A 13,866-nucleotide genomic window follows, 5' to 3' on the forward strand; every position below is an offset into this window, starting at 1 on the left:
TTTTTTAACAGATTTCTGACAGTTACCAGTAGATGTAGCTTCTGTGTAAAAGGGCTTAGTACATACCTGGACCATCATAGACACCTAGTAAATTGGAATGTAGAAGAATAACCATGAGAGTATTGATTCATAGAAAACTTGATGGAGGCAGTGAAATTTCTGTTTACTTTTAAAGCATAGATGGAGAGGAAAGGTTGCTTTTAGCATATAGAGCACAGTTTGTTTGAAACACTAAACCTTACTAAACCCTTGATGCGTTAAGTAAGTTAGTGGGCATCTGCCATGTACAGTGTTAGAGCTCTGGAAATGTATGAAGCTGTAGTCCACACAGTGGCTCAGTACTGTTCCTCATGAACTGGAGTAGCACACTTTCCATCTACAGTTAGCATCCATACATCCAAAGCAGAAGACTGGACGGGCTGCTGTGTCGTGATTCGCTGTAGAATGCCAGAATGATGTGCCTGCCTCCGTGGCCGATTGAGCCTGCGTGTCATAACTCTGAACCCGGGATTGGGTTTTACTCAGACAAGTGGATGTAGAGTTTCGTTAATTGTATCCCCTATCTACTTTTATAGCTTTTTATGTCCCCCAAACCCAGTGGCATCTAGTTATGATTGCAGAATCAATAGTGACCCTATGTAGGATTTTTAAGACTAAATTTTTACAGGAACAGACAGCCTTATATCATCTACCAAAATCTGAAGGATACTCTTTTTACAGAGACTCTTCAAGTTTGCGAACAAGTAGTTCTTACACGAGAAGAAAATGGGATGATGATTTCAGAAAGAATAGTTCAATTAATGAAGGAACAACTTATCATAGAAGGTAATATGTCATTTTTAAGTAGTTTTTAAATAAATGTATTGGCATATCAGCAAATGCATGCTTTTATTGATTATTATATATTTTGTTGCTTATACCAAAGGAAAGGCATAGACTATGTACTTTAAAAAGAGTGAAAATGTATTCTTCATTATATTTTTCTAGTATATACTAAATTTAAATTGGTCTGTATGAAGTATCTTCTAGATTCTAGCACACGAAATGGAAATGTTTATGTAATATAACAATAACAGTGGAGGTTGATTAATGGCATGATTCATCTGGTCATCACTTGGTGAACTAGAAAGCTTCTTCGTATCTTAGAGCAGTAGTTCTCAACCTTCCTAATGCCACGACCAATACAGTTCATGTTGTGGTAACTCCCCAACTTTAAAATTATTTTCATTGCTAATTCATAACTGTAATTTTGATGCTATTATGAATCGGGAAACCCCTGTGAAAGGGTCGTTTGACTCCCAAAGGGGTCACAACCCACAGGTTGAGAACCGCTGCCTTAGAGCTATGGCAATACCTTACATGGAAATGTTGGTGATACATTGGAATGAGGGGAGGGGGGCTGTAAGTTCTTTCTCTTATGAATGCCACTGTAGGAAGAGTAAAATATGAAGACATGTAATATTGGCCTGGGCCACTCTTTAAGGATCTGACTCATTGCTTAAACTATTTCCTTCAAAAATATCAGCCCTAACTTTCCCTGGTTGAAACTAAACCAAAGTATTTTTTCAGGCTCAGCTAAACAGAGTCTGGAATCGCTTAAGAAATGTTAAATATCAGATCATCTTTTCTTAGTCTTGCTTGTGGGGGGAGAGGGGGACAGTAAAATAATCCAGTAAATTGTATATGCAACTCTTGGTGTTAGAACCGGTGATGCATTTAGGAGCTTAATTTTTTTTTAGATTTTTCATCGCCATGTGAATCTGAATAATGTGTAGACATTAATTGTAGCTTGTACATACAGACATCCCATATAGATACGACTTTTCCCTTTAGTTGCTCCTTTGGTAGAAGACAAGATGATCTGATTAGTTCTAGCATTCCTAGCAGCACGTCAACACCAACAGTTACCTCTGCAACTGGGCTCCCCAAAAGCCTGCTTTCCAGCAACAGCACTACTACAAAGATTACAACGGGTTCTTCCTTAGCAGGCTCGCCAAGCAGGTAAGTCACAGATACATTTTGTGTTCAGATCTGTGTGCTTATGTTTGTGCATGCGTTTTTGTTCAGATTGTGGGGCTCTGGATTTTTTCATTTTCCTTGTTAGCATTAATGACAAAATTTGGTACCCAAAAGAGATAATTTTGCATGCCTGGGGGTGGGGATTAAGTTCCTGAATTAAGAACTCCAATTGCAAAGCTCAACTTGTAAATTTCATTATTTGACTGCTCTGGTTGAGCTTTTTGTTTCATAGTTGAAAAATGTCTAGCCATCTGTTAAAAAAAAAAATCCACCCCTTGAGTCATGTTTTCGGCCGCTAGGAAGTGCTTTCATTGTTTAGCTGTTTTCCTTTTTCTCTTTTTTGTGTTGCTGCTTATGATGCTCTAGTACCTCAAATCGTTTGTGGGCTGAGGATAGTACTGAAAAAGAAAAGGACAGTGTTCCTACTACAGTGACCATTCCTGTTGCTCCAACTGTTGTACATGCTGCAGCGTCTACCACAGCCCTGACTACAACTACTGCTGGCACTGTCTCCTCTACATCAGAGGTCAGGGAGAGACGCAGGTGTGTAAAGGTCCTCGTGGTACTGCTCGTGTATCTTTAGAGCCCACTGATGAAAGCGGCTTTTTGGGTTTTATCCATCTTTAATGTTGGTGACCATCTCTCCAGTAACCGATAAGTAATCTATGCCACCTTATTGCTATGTAAATAGGGATTATTATCATATAGACTTCGTAACCCACCTCTGAGGAGTCTTTGGTGGCTCAAACAAGTGATGTTGCCGGTTGAACCCGTTCAGCGATACCTCAGATGGCCAGGCTGGCCGTCAGCTTCTGAGAGGTCACAGCCTTAAACCCTGTGGAACCGTTCTGTTCTATACACAGTAGACCACCTTAAGCTGGAATTGATTTAAAGGCATCTATTAACTGCCACCACCTCCCACTAGGAGACTGATGTTTTTTTTAGAGGCAGTAAGCCCACATAGTTGTTGTCATACTTAGTCGCTTAGTTTTTCGATAGTGGTTTTAATCCAGAATGTTTTTTTGTAATGAAGATACATAGGCAAACACAGAAAACTAGATGTTTGTATCAAAAGTATTCATCTCATTTGGACTTCCATTTTTAAGAAAGATCATGAATATTAAACTATTTTGGTTGATATGTTTTCTAAGAATTTCCTTTCAAGATTATATTAAGGAAAAGCTCTCTGCATGTAAGTAAGCAATTCATTTTATTTTTGTTGAATGCATTCGGTTAGTTTCAATTCTGCTACACTGTAGGTATTTATTAATTTAATTGAAGGGGAAAAAAGATAATTTGAGTTCATTTTGTGCCCTTAAATGCATTAAGAGCATTGCACATGTCTTTCTGCTGCTGCCTATTAGTATGGAATTTTAGATATGGTAAGAAAATTACCTGTTATCTTTTATTATATCCTTGCTTTACAGATAAGGAAATTGAGGCCCAGAAATAGTAAATATAGTTAACTTCATGTGTGAACTAAGGTAGACTCGAGATTGCAAGAAAATCGGTTCAGGCTTCTTCCTGCCATGTTAAGCATAAACCAAAGCCCATTGCCATGGAGCCCAGGGATAGCTGCAAAGACCGCGAGTATCTAGGGAGCCAGCACCCTCGTTTTCCTTCCACAGAGCCACTGGTGGGTTCTCAGACCAGAACCGAGCCCATAGAGCCACCAGAGCACCTTACATTCTGCAGAATTCCTAGTTTTAGCCTTATTTTTTCCTCTTGAGAAAAGATTAAATCATCAGCAATTAAATGTTATTTGTATCTTATTCTAATTAACTACATACATGGTTTACTTAGTAAATTACCAACCAGATTAACTTTATTTCTGCCACATATATTTTATATACAAAGTTTTATTCCTCTTTTGTCACTGGTGCCTAGAAAAATGTCTGGCCTATCAGAGTAGCAGTCTTATTGTAAATATTTGTCAGAGGACATGAAAAGTAGCAAGGTACTATTACGTCGGTTAAAATCTTCACTGCTGATTTTCTTGAGACTGAAAACTACTATTTTAAGTATTTTTTTCCTATTCATCTTTAGTTTTTATCAGCATATTTATCTTTCATCTCTATTTTTATCGTAACAGGCAGTGACATTTCTAGAACACAGGTGCAAATTAGAGACTCAAATTAAAATTAATAATGTGAACTTTGAGATTTGAAAGTACAAGAATTGGTTGTAATGAGGAAAGGGTGAGGAGCCCGTGGTGTTTTACTTCTATGTTCTGCCTTACTCCGAAGGTCAGAATCTTCTCTGGGTAAAAATTTCCTCTTCGGTAAATTAAAGTGCTTTAGTAATAAAATTTCTAATTTCTGAAATTCTATTAGCATTTCTTTACAAAAATTTTAGTGACAAATTTTTCTTAATTAATGTCACCCTGAAATTAACCATTGTTACAGAACAAAGTAATTATAGTGCTTAGCTTCGGTTTTCTAATTTTTTTCCCGTTGGAGAGAGTTGAACCCACTTTTTTAAAGATAAAAGATAATAAAGATTGAGAATTGCTTCAGATTTGGAGAGATTGTTAGGACAGAGTAAATTCAATAGCGTGAGAACTGTAATGTGTCTGCCAATAGGTTTTCTGGTCCCTAGTACAGAGACTTTGCTTCTTTGTTCCAGTGATGTTTGCAGTGACATTAATGTTTGTGTTTGTGCCATGTGAAATAATTGTTTGCAATTTTGAATACATTGTTGGCCTCTTCTGTTCGTCTGTTAATTAAATTTTAATTAAATTTCATTAATGGTTTTGAAATATATGACTAAGATTCTTCCCCCTTCCCCACCCCCCAATATATTTGTTTTGGCTAAAGCATAGTCAGCCCATACATTTACACCACCATGTACCCCTTACATATATATCTTTTACTTTTACATACCCCTTACCATGTGAACCAGCGAATATTATGTAAAATTGTGTATACATCATTAAATTCCACAGTATTCTCAAATTTTCCTGTTTTAATTAATCAGAAGATCCTATTCTGTTATTTTCAAGAACAAGCTTTTCTCTGGTTTTCAATAGTTTTTAATTTTTGACTGGTAGTAAGGAGAATGTTTCCTTGAAATTGATGGAACATGGTAGCAAATTATTTTGCCATTTAGTATTCTTTATTTCACCAGTCTTTTCGTACTGCAAAGCAGTTACCTTCCTATTAATTTCTTATATATAGAAGGAATTCACCCAGAACTCTTGATTTAGTGTAATCACTCCCATTTGTTTCTTTTTCTTTGCTCTGAAAGAAAAATTGATAATTGAGAAATGGGTAGCTATTCAGTTTTTAAGATTTAATTTTGTAGACTAACCAAAATATAAATGTTTTATTTAAATGTCAGCATTTCAATGAATAAGTGTCAGAGAGAAAAATAAACCAACCCACCACCATCAAGTTGATTTGGAATTCATAGCAAGCTTATATAGGGTCTCTGAGCTTCTTAAATCTTTACCAGAGCAGACAGCCTCATCTTTCTCCCCTGGAGCAGATGGGATGGGTTTGAAACACCAACCAACCTTAAGGCCACCAGGAGAAGAAAAAGGGACTGAGTATCAGGTGGATATACTAGATTATTTAGGATAACTTGGTGCAGATGTATGGAATATTTAAATGAAAGAAGTTTAAAACCTTTCAACTGGTAATTTTTTATTTCCCTAGCCTCCACATGTTTAGGCCGGTGTGATAGTTGATTGATTAACCGTGATTGCACCTGGAATGATACGGGAGAGGGCAATGGAACAATTATTGCAACCTGCCATGACAGCATAGCAAAAAAAGTGACATGCCAAGTTTACACGATTTTTCCTGTTTTACGTTAGATATGAACATTTTCATTATACTGAATTTAAAATAATAATTCATTCCCCATTAACCTTTGGAAGTTATGATTTTTGCTAATTGAAAATTCATGTCAGTGGAACTAAGATCTTCATCCTTCAGTTTTTTAGTAGATTCCTACTTTTACATATATTCTTACTAAAATTACATTACGTGATTTTTTTAAAGTAAGAGGACCTTGAAAATATATATTAAGATAATATATATTAAATTGTATTATAATATTTTACTGTTGTATTTCACAGTAATACAACTAACTTGTAAAGATACTTTTTCTTAAAATCCATTAAAAGTGCTATGCTGTGTATTTTATTCATACATATTCACATATCATTACATTCACAGGTTTTTATTTATTGCTATAGGTCATACCTCACTCCTGTTAGGGATGAGGAATCTGAATCCCAAAGAAAAGCAAGATCTAGACAAGCAAGACAGTCCCGAAGATCGACCCAGGTATATTTAATATTCATAATACATAAAGTTTAAAAAATAAATTACCTTCCTTTTTATTATTCATATTGAAATATTGATAGCATTATATAGCGTAACTAAAATATAAAACTTGCTTTAATAATTTTTCTATTACCTGTTGTATATAACAACATGCTTGTACTTTTTATTATTTTTCATATCATTAGCTTTAAGTCATTCTGTTTCGTTGGCTGTTTACGTTCATATCCCCATTTCTTAACATAGTGCATAGTAGAGTATTTATGACTCTTCAAGTGATGTAATCAAATGTTTGGTAATTATTCAAGAATTATGCAAATATTTGGAGGTAGACATGAAATTCAGAGAAGCCTCTTAAAACTAGTTGTATACAGCATCTGATGTACACATACATATAAGAAAAATGTTACTTAGACTGAGTTCTTTTTTTTTAAGTTTTATTGGCATTTCATCCACGTATACAATTCAATAGTTCAACAATATCAAGAAGAGTTTTACTATCAATATTTTAACATTTTCTTTTCTCAGTACTCACTGTTATTCAGGAATTTTGTTTTTCAATTTTGTGAAAAATGTACATAGTTAAACTGGTTCAGAGTTGCAGCTACATCGTTACAGTGAGCTCTAATGATCCCTCCCGCATCTACTGATGGCTCCCCAGTTCCCCTCCTCCTTTGCACCCTCCCCTCCCCAAGACAGAGCTCTGACAGATCTACGTTCTCCTTTCTAGAGCTGAGAATTTCTACAGTCCAGCTTCAACTGTGTGATATAATTACGTAGCTTTAAAGGTGAACTATTTCCTAAGGTCTGCAGTACTTTTGTTTAATCTTTGTACCCTTTATTCGTGAAATCTAGCATGTTCTAGAGTCCACAAAACCCACAGCCACTGAGTTGATTCTGACTCATAGCAGTCCTATAAGAAACACTGCGTAGCTTCTGCGGCTATAAATCTTTACAGAAACAGGTTTGCAAGTGCGTAACCACTGCCACTGGAGCTCCGCTCTTCAAGGCACAACCCTCAAGAATTACTTCTTTAAGGAAATCTCTGTAGCCCTAAATGATTATTTTGTGTCTACGTAAAATGTGTATGTTCCCTTATATACTCATCTGATACTTCTGTCATCTCTCATGTCATTCACTTTGGGGCCGCAACTACAATTTGCTGTGTGCTTGTATCTGTCCCAGAAGTTCCTGTCCTTGTTACTGGCTATGTCATACCTCGTGGAAAGAACATGACGCGCTGTGCAGAGAATTTCCCACTGTGCAAGCCAGTCCTTGGCCTTTAGTGCATCTCCTTCTAAAATACACCTTGGAAACAAGCTTTAAATGGATTTCATAATTAAACATGTCTTTTTGTTTGTAGGGTGTGACGTTGACCGATCTTCAAGAGGCTGAAAAAACAATAGGAAGAAGTCGTTCAACCCGAACCAGAGAACAAGAAAATGAAGAAAAAGAGAAAGAGGAAAAAGAAAAACAGGATAAAGAGAAGCAAGAAGAAAAGAAAGAGTCAGAAACAACTAGGGAAGATGAATATAAACAAAAATACTCCAGAACATATGATGAGGTAATAATATACCAACAAGACAACAATGTTTTACAAAATATTCTAACTGGAGATCTGAATTATTTTGGCATCATTTGAATAGTAAAAACTTTTTCCTTGTGGATTCTTAAGTTTCCCACTTTTAATTTTTCAACTGAGTTTTCATTTTGATATTTTACAGACTTGTCAGCGTTACAGACCACTATCAACTTCAAGTTCAACTACTCCATCTTCATCACTTTCTACGATGAGCAGTTCACTCTATGCTTCAAGTCAACTAAACAGACCAAATAGTCTTGTAGGTATAACATCAGCTTATTCCAGAGGGTTAACAAAAGAGAATGAAAGAGGTAAGAAACTAACTCTTGAAAATGCTTTATTCTTGTTAAAAAAAATTCATTAAATTGTCCCTGCCTAGTTGAGTTAATAGTTCAACAGAAACTGTGACAACCTGAACAGTGACTTACTCTACTTAAATAGAAAAATAAGATGGTTTATAATGAAAAAAAATTAGTAAACAACGATAGAAAATTATATGACCCTGATTTGATACATTATAACTTAAGATTTCACAAACATAGTCATGTCTACCTTACAAAAAAGTCAATATGGAAGAACTGCTCATTGGCTATTTTGAGTAGAATTTTATTAGTGTAGTACTTTTTGAGTGCTTGAAGCTGTTTCTGCCTAATGTGTAAATCATAGGAGTCTTCATGGAGTAATGAATTATGCATTAAGCTGCTCACCACAAGGTCGGCAGTTCAAAACCGCCAACTGCTCCTAAGGAGAAGGATTAGGTTGTCTGCCCCATAAACATATATAGTATCTCCAATCCTATGAGCAGTCCTGCTTTATCCTGTAGGACCTCACTTTGACGGCAGTAGGTTTAGTTTTGGTTTTCACTGTTAAATTAGAATTAGTTCTTTAAATAAACTAGAGATGTGTACTAAATAAGATTATTCTATTGTCTTACATCATTATCAATAATTATGTAGGAAAGTAAGATTTTCCTGATTTCCAACTAACTTTTCTTTTGCTGACATTGAGATATTTTTAACCCACTGTATGAAGCATACATGATGTTTTTTAAAATTAATTAAAATTGGAGGTATTCACATAAAAGTTGAGACTAATGGCTTGGGTTCTTTTGAATAGTTGGAAGATTGTGAGCACTGTATTGAAATTGCATGATGTCAGCAATTGGCTGGATCCAACTTGTAGCAGTTCTTCATGCTCTGGAATAGTACCCTCACAGCCTTGTATTACTACTATATAACCAGCATGGCCACTAGAAGCATTTGAGGTTTAGATATCTACTCAAAAGTCATTCCATAATCAATAATTCCCTCTCATTATAAGTTTGCGTTTTCTTTGGCTCAGCCTCTTTAATAATTCAGTAGTTTTCTAAAAGTCATTTAAAATAAAGTATATTCACTTAATATTCATCTAATATTAAACCTAGCAACCTTGCTTCAGGAAGGAAACCTGAAGTCTAAGATTTTTAGGCAGATTTGTTTTAAATATGAGATATAAAGAAATATTCTTCTAGAAGAAAAGAGTTCCAATTTTGATACTAAGAGAAATTAAATCAATACTACACTTATTCCAGAACTGCCGACAGTAGTGTTAGAAGCTTTTGCCTTTTAGCTGCTGTCATTAACCATTTTGTTTAATTTTTTAAATTGTTAGTATGGGGTATAGTAACTTTCTCACTATCAAACATTTGTAACTGAAGCCCCATCTTCACAAAATTCAGTTTTTTGGTTGTTTAATTCAACAAATATTATTACTGTGTCTATTATGTAAAATTTTTGTGTTAGATGCTGGGAAAATGAAGATAATTACTTTTCTTGATACTCAAGAATGTGCCAGTAGGAGATACGTGAAGTTTTGGTATGAGCGAAAAAGAACGCTTACTAAACCAAGTGTATAGCAAGGAGTACTGAGACAAATCAACATTGATCTTTTTTTTTGAGTAGACTTCTCAAAGGAGGTTGGCTTAAAATTGTGTTTACATTCGCCCTGCAAAATTCTTTCATGATACACTGCTACTATGTGGCTAATTGCAATCCTTAACAGAAGGAGAGAAAAGAGAAGAGGAAAAAGAAGGCGAAGATAAACCTAAGTCAATCAGAGAACGACGACGACCAAGAGAGAAAAGAAGGTCTACTGGAGTCTCATTTTGGACGCAAGATGTGAGGACCTATTAAAATACTACTTCTTGATAATATCCGTAACGTATGTACTAACTACTATGCCACAGCATCTTTAAACCAGTGTTTCCCAAGGTGGAGTAGACCACACCCCCACAGTAGCCAAGGGGCAGGAGTTGGGGAGGCAACTGCAGAAGCACATATCCTGATTTGTGGGCTATAGTACAAAAGTTGTTGTCATGGGGACGCTGGGTAAGTTCTTTTCTGAAAATGAGATGATAGGCCAAATAAATTTAAGAACTTGGTTTAAGCTGTCATTTTTTTTCTATGTTAAGTTGTTACATCAAAAGAATTTTACTTTATAAGAACCATTCATTATTATTTAAGTTTTTGGTACTACTTAAATTAGGAGTTTAACCAAATAATAGCTCTAGCTCATAGTATATATAATAATATTTCATATGGCTAAATTGCATATTTATCTTAGAGATTCTCAAAAGTTACTATGTATTCACTCCTAGTTTCACAAATACTGCTATTAGAGCCTCATAAAAGAATCATTGTGATTTCAAGGGAGGCTGAATAGAAGCAGTACTTTACTTAAAAATTACAATAGCTAATCTTATTAAATTTTATTTTTCCTGATCCATGATTTCATTTTTTTTTTTTTATCTTTGTAAATCTTTATTTGGCTCACCAAATGACCAGATCTTTAAAATCCTCACCCAATTTAATACATACCTATACTGTGTAATGTATTTCCCATTTAAAATAGAATATCTTCATCTGAAACTAGAATAGCTTATCTCTGATAACACATTTACAAATGAATATTTTATTGTCTTCAGATTCTATAATATCTTTTTCCCCCCATAGTTCTTCAGTGTACTTTTTTTTTTTTCTCTTTTTTTTTTTTTTTAACAATTTATTGGGGCTGATACAATTCTTTTCACAGTTCATACATATACATACATCAATTGTATAAAGCACATCTGTACAGTCTTTGGCCTAATCATTTTTTTCTCTTTTCTTCTTTTACATTTTATTAGGGACTCCAACAGCTCTTACCACAATCCATACATATACATACATCAATTGTATAAAGCACATCCATACATTCCCTGCCCCAATCATTCTCAAGGCATTTGCTCTCCACTTGATTTCATTATTTATATACAGGAGAGAAAAGAGAGACGGAGTAGCACTGTTGATATGAAATGTACACTGTTTCAGTGTAACCCTCATCCATGGAAGGGCAAGCACAGTTTTATTCCATAGCCTCTTAATATTTTTCCATTATTTCTCTTTTAATTTTTAATAAAAACATGCTCAGACTTGATACAATAGTAATGTATAGTACCTAGTTTGGAGGAGAGTCTAGATATATCATTTCAATGTTTATTTTTAAAAGTTTGGACTACTTTTTGAAAATTATTTTGTTGTAAATTCTTAATACCAAATATGCAGTCAGTTTCATTTCCAAATGGTTCATTTATGCCATTAAGAGCGTGGTGGTGGTGGTGATGGTGATGGTGATGGTTTCTGTTTTGATAGAGATCCAAGTAACCAAACAGGCAAACCATTTAGCTGTCCATTTAGTTCCAACTCATGGTGACCCCTATTTTACAAAATTAAACCTCCATAGTCTTCTCAGTCACCGTGATTGATTGCCTCATTAGAGCCGCCTTTCACCAGTTCCTCTCTCTCCATATCATTTATTTTCCCTATAATTATTTCCTATCGTTTGGTTTGACACCTTGCTGTTTTGTTATTTTATGTGTTTTATAAATTGATAAGGAGCCCTGATGGCTTAGTAGATTATACATTGGGTTGCTAACTACAAGGTCAACAGTTCAAAACCACCAGCCACTCCTTGGGAGAAAGATGAGGCTTTCTACTCCAATAAAGCATTTTGGCTATATAGAATTGCTACGAGTTAGAATTGATTTGTATGGCAAGTTGTTTGAATTGTTATTGTTGCTTTTTAATATAATTAGGTAGTTTGATCTAGAGTATAGTAATTATTTTCTAAGAACTAGTACCAGGTAATTCCAAAGAGTTGGAAATTAAAGATGTCCCAAATTTCCAACTCTTCTAAGATATGATACTGCTCCATTTTATCCCATTCCTCCCTTTACTATATTTATCTCACTCCTCCCTTGACTATATTTTCTCATGTCCCTGGCTTCTGTGATTCACTACAATATCACAAAGAGACTCATGAAACTTTGCGGAAATATTTAACGTGGTAGTGGGTACTGGTCTGTCTCAAATCTGAGGTAAGCCCAATGCTGGAGCCAGAAGCCAAAAATGACCAAATGCTAACAATACATCATCTTTCTTGCACCAACATTTAATCAGGAAAATAGAGGTCTGACTTTCCAGGAGAGGGGATGTGTGTTGGAACTGTACAGTGGCATCATTCTATGTCCATGGAAAAAAAAAAGGATGTGGCCTGATTCACAAGGATGTCATCAAGGAAACAAGAGTGTTGCCTGGTTCGTACCCAGTACTAAAGTAGCGTGTTAAAGGTGCCCTCAAGGAAACAAAGGACATATATGACTCAGCCCACACCCTCCACCTAGGTCAGGTCTCAATCTCCCCCTACTCCAGGCCTTCAGCATAGTAGAGAATGCACTCAATGGGGACCAGGCATTTAAAGTCCAAGGCCATAATATATCCTATAAGGAACCATGGCTAAAAGGACCTCATTAATTGACCATAACTCAAATTATTTTCTTTTTCCACCAAGGAAGTATGTAATGTCTGAATGATTTCATTTTGTTGCCCAGTAACATTTGAACAAAGCTCTTAGCACCCCAAGTGTTATTACTTCAGAATATCTCATCTCCATAAGACCCATAAATGTTAACAGTTTCATAATCAAAGCTGTATTTATAGTTTGGTATTTCTCCCCAGTTTTATTCAGATTCATTCTTCCTTCAGAGCTGCAGTGTCTGAAGTCATCCAGTTTTGCAACATTATAAGGTCATTGTGAGATCCACGTTGGCAGTGCCCGTCCTCTTCATCAGAGGCAGCACTGGGTCCAGTGCTAGTCACCTATCAAGGCGCACTTCTCGTTTCCCTTTCCTGGCCACGCGTCTGCTCCAGGATCACGCAGTCAGCGTACCAAAAGAGTCCTGTATGATAGATAGCTTCCCTGCTTTACTCTACTTTTACATTTTCTTACTGTATTTGTGTGTTTTCCCATAAAATTCCAATACATAAACACAGTTCAAAAATGGAATTAATACTGTTATTTTCACTTTTACCATTCTTGAAATCTTTCCACTTAATAATTTCACATACCACCATTTTGCTGGGCACCAAAATGGTGATACCTGGAATAGTAAAGTTTTATCTCTGCATTATGAATGAGGAAACTATGGCTCATAAGGTTTAAAATAGTTCTCCGTAAAAGCCACACAGTAGAAATAACTGTACCAGTATTTGAAACTAGGTTTATCTAATGTAAAACCCATGGTATTTTTAATAGTGACCTTGAGCCTGATGTACTTGAATGCAAATGCCCATTTCCTTTTCCTTTAACTCTTTCAGGCTTGTTGAATATTTCAAGGCCTTCTAGTAGAATAGTATTTTTTTAAAGAATCGTACTTTAATAGTACTTTAAAAAGTTTCTAGTCCTTTACCTTCCTGAGCCCTTGATTTTTTTTTCTCTTTAGTGTGTTCTAAAATCAGGAAAAATGTACCTCAAAGTTGTGTCATCTCACCATACTTATTCCATCTCTATGCTAAGCAAATCGTCAGAGAAGCTGAATTACATGAAGAAAAAATGTGGCATCAGAATTGGAGGAAGACATTAACAACCAATGATATGCAGATAACTCACACTTGCTGAAAG

At 35.4% G+C, this 13,866-nt stretch overlaps 1 protein-coding gene across 3 annotated transcripts in view; it reads left to right on the plus strand.

Annotated features, from left to right (window-relative positions):
- The window catches only part of PPP1R12A (protein phosphatase 1 regulatory subunit 12A), a 159,886-nt gene that overhangs the window by 122,976 nt on the left and 23,044 nt on the right, over window positions 1-13,866 (plus strand). For 2 of the 3 annotated variants that reach the window (XM_075551229.1, XM_075551231.1), the window contains exons 12-18: window positions 721-825; window positions 1,834-2,001; window positions 2,386-2,562; window positions 6,221-6,311; window positions 7,672-7,872; window positions 8,033-8,201; window positions 9,931-10,046. In XM_075551229.1, the coding sequence (XP_075407344.1) occupies window positions 721-825; window positions 1,834-2,001; window positions 2,386-2,562; window positions 6,221-6,311; window positions 7,672-7,872; window positions 8,033-8,201; window positions 9,931-10,046 (1,027 nt within the window). The remainder of the gene's footprint in view (window positions 1-720; window positions 826-1,833; window positions 2,002-2,385; window positions 2,563-6,220; window positions 6,312-7,671; window positions 7,873-8,032; window positions 8,202-9,930; window positions 10,047-13,866) is intronic. The other variant, XM_075551230.1, reaches the window with a different exon arrangement.

The sequence above is a fragment of the Tenrec ecaudatus genome, chromosome 6 (assembly GCF_050624435.1).
Source record: "Tenrec ecaudatus isolate mTenEca1 chromosome 6, mTenEca1.hap1, whole genome shotgun sequence".
Taxonomy (NCBI): domain Eukaryota; kingdom Metazoa; phylum Chordata; class Mammalia; order Afrosoricida; family Tenrecidae; genus Tenrec; species Tenrec ecaudatus.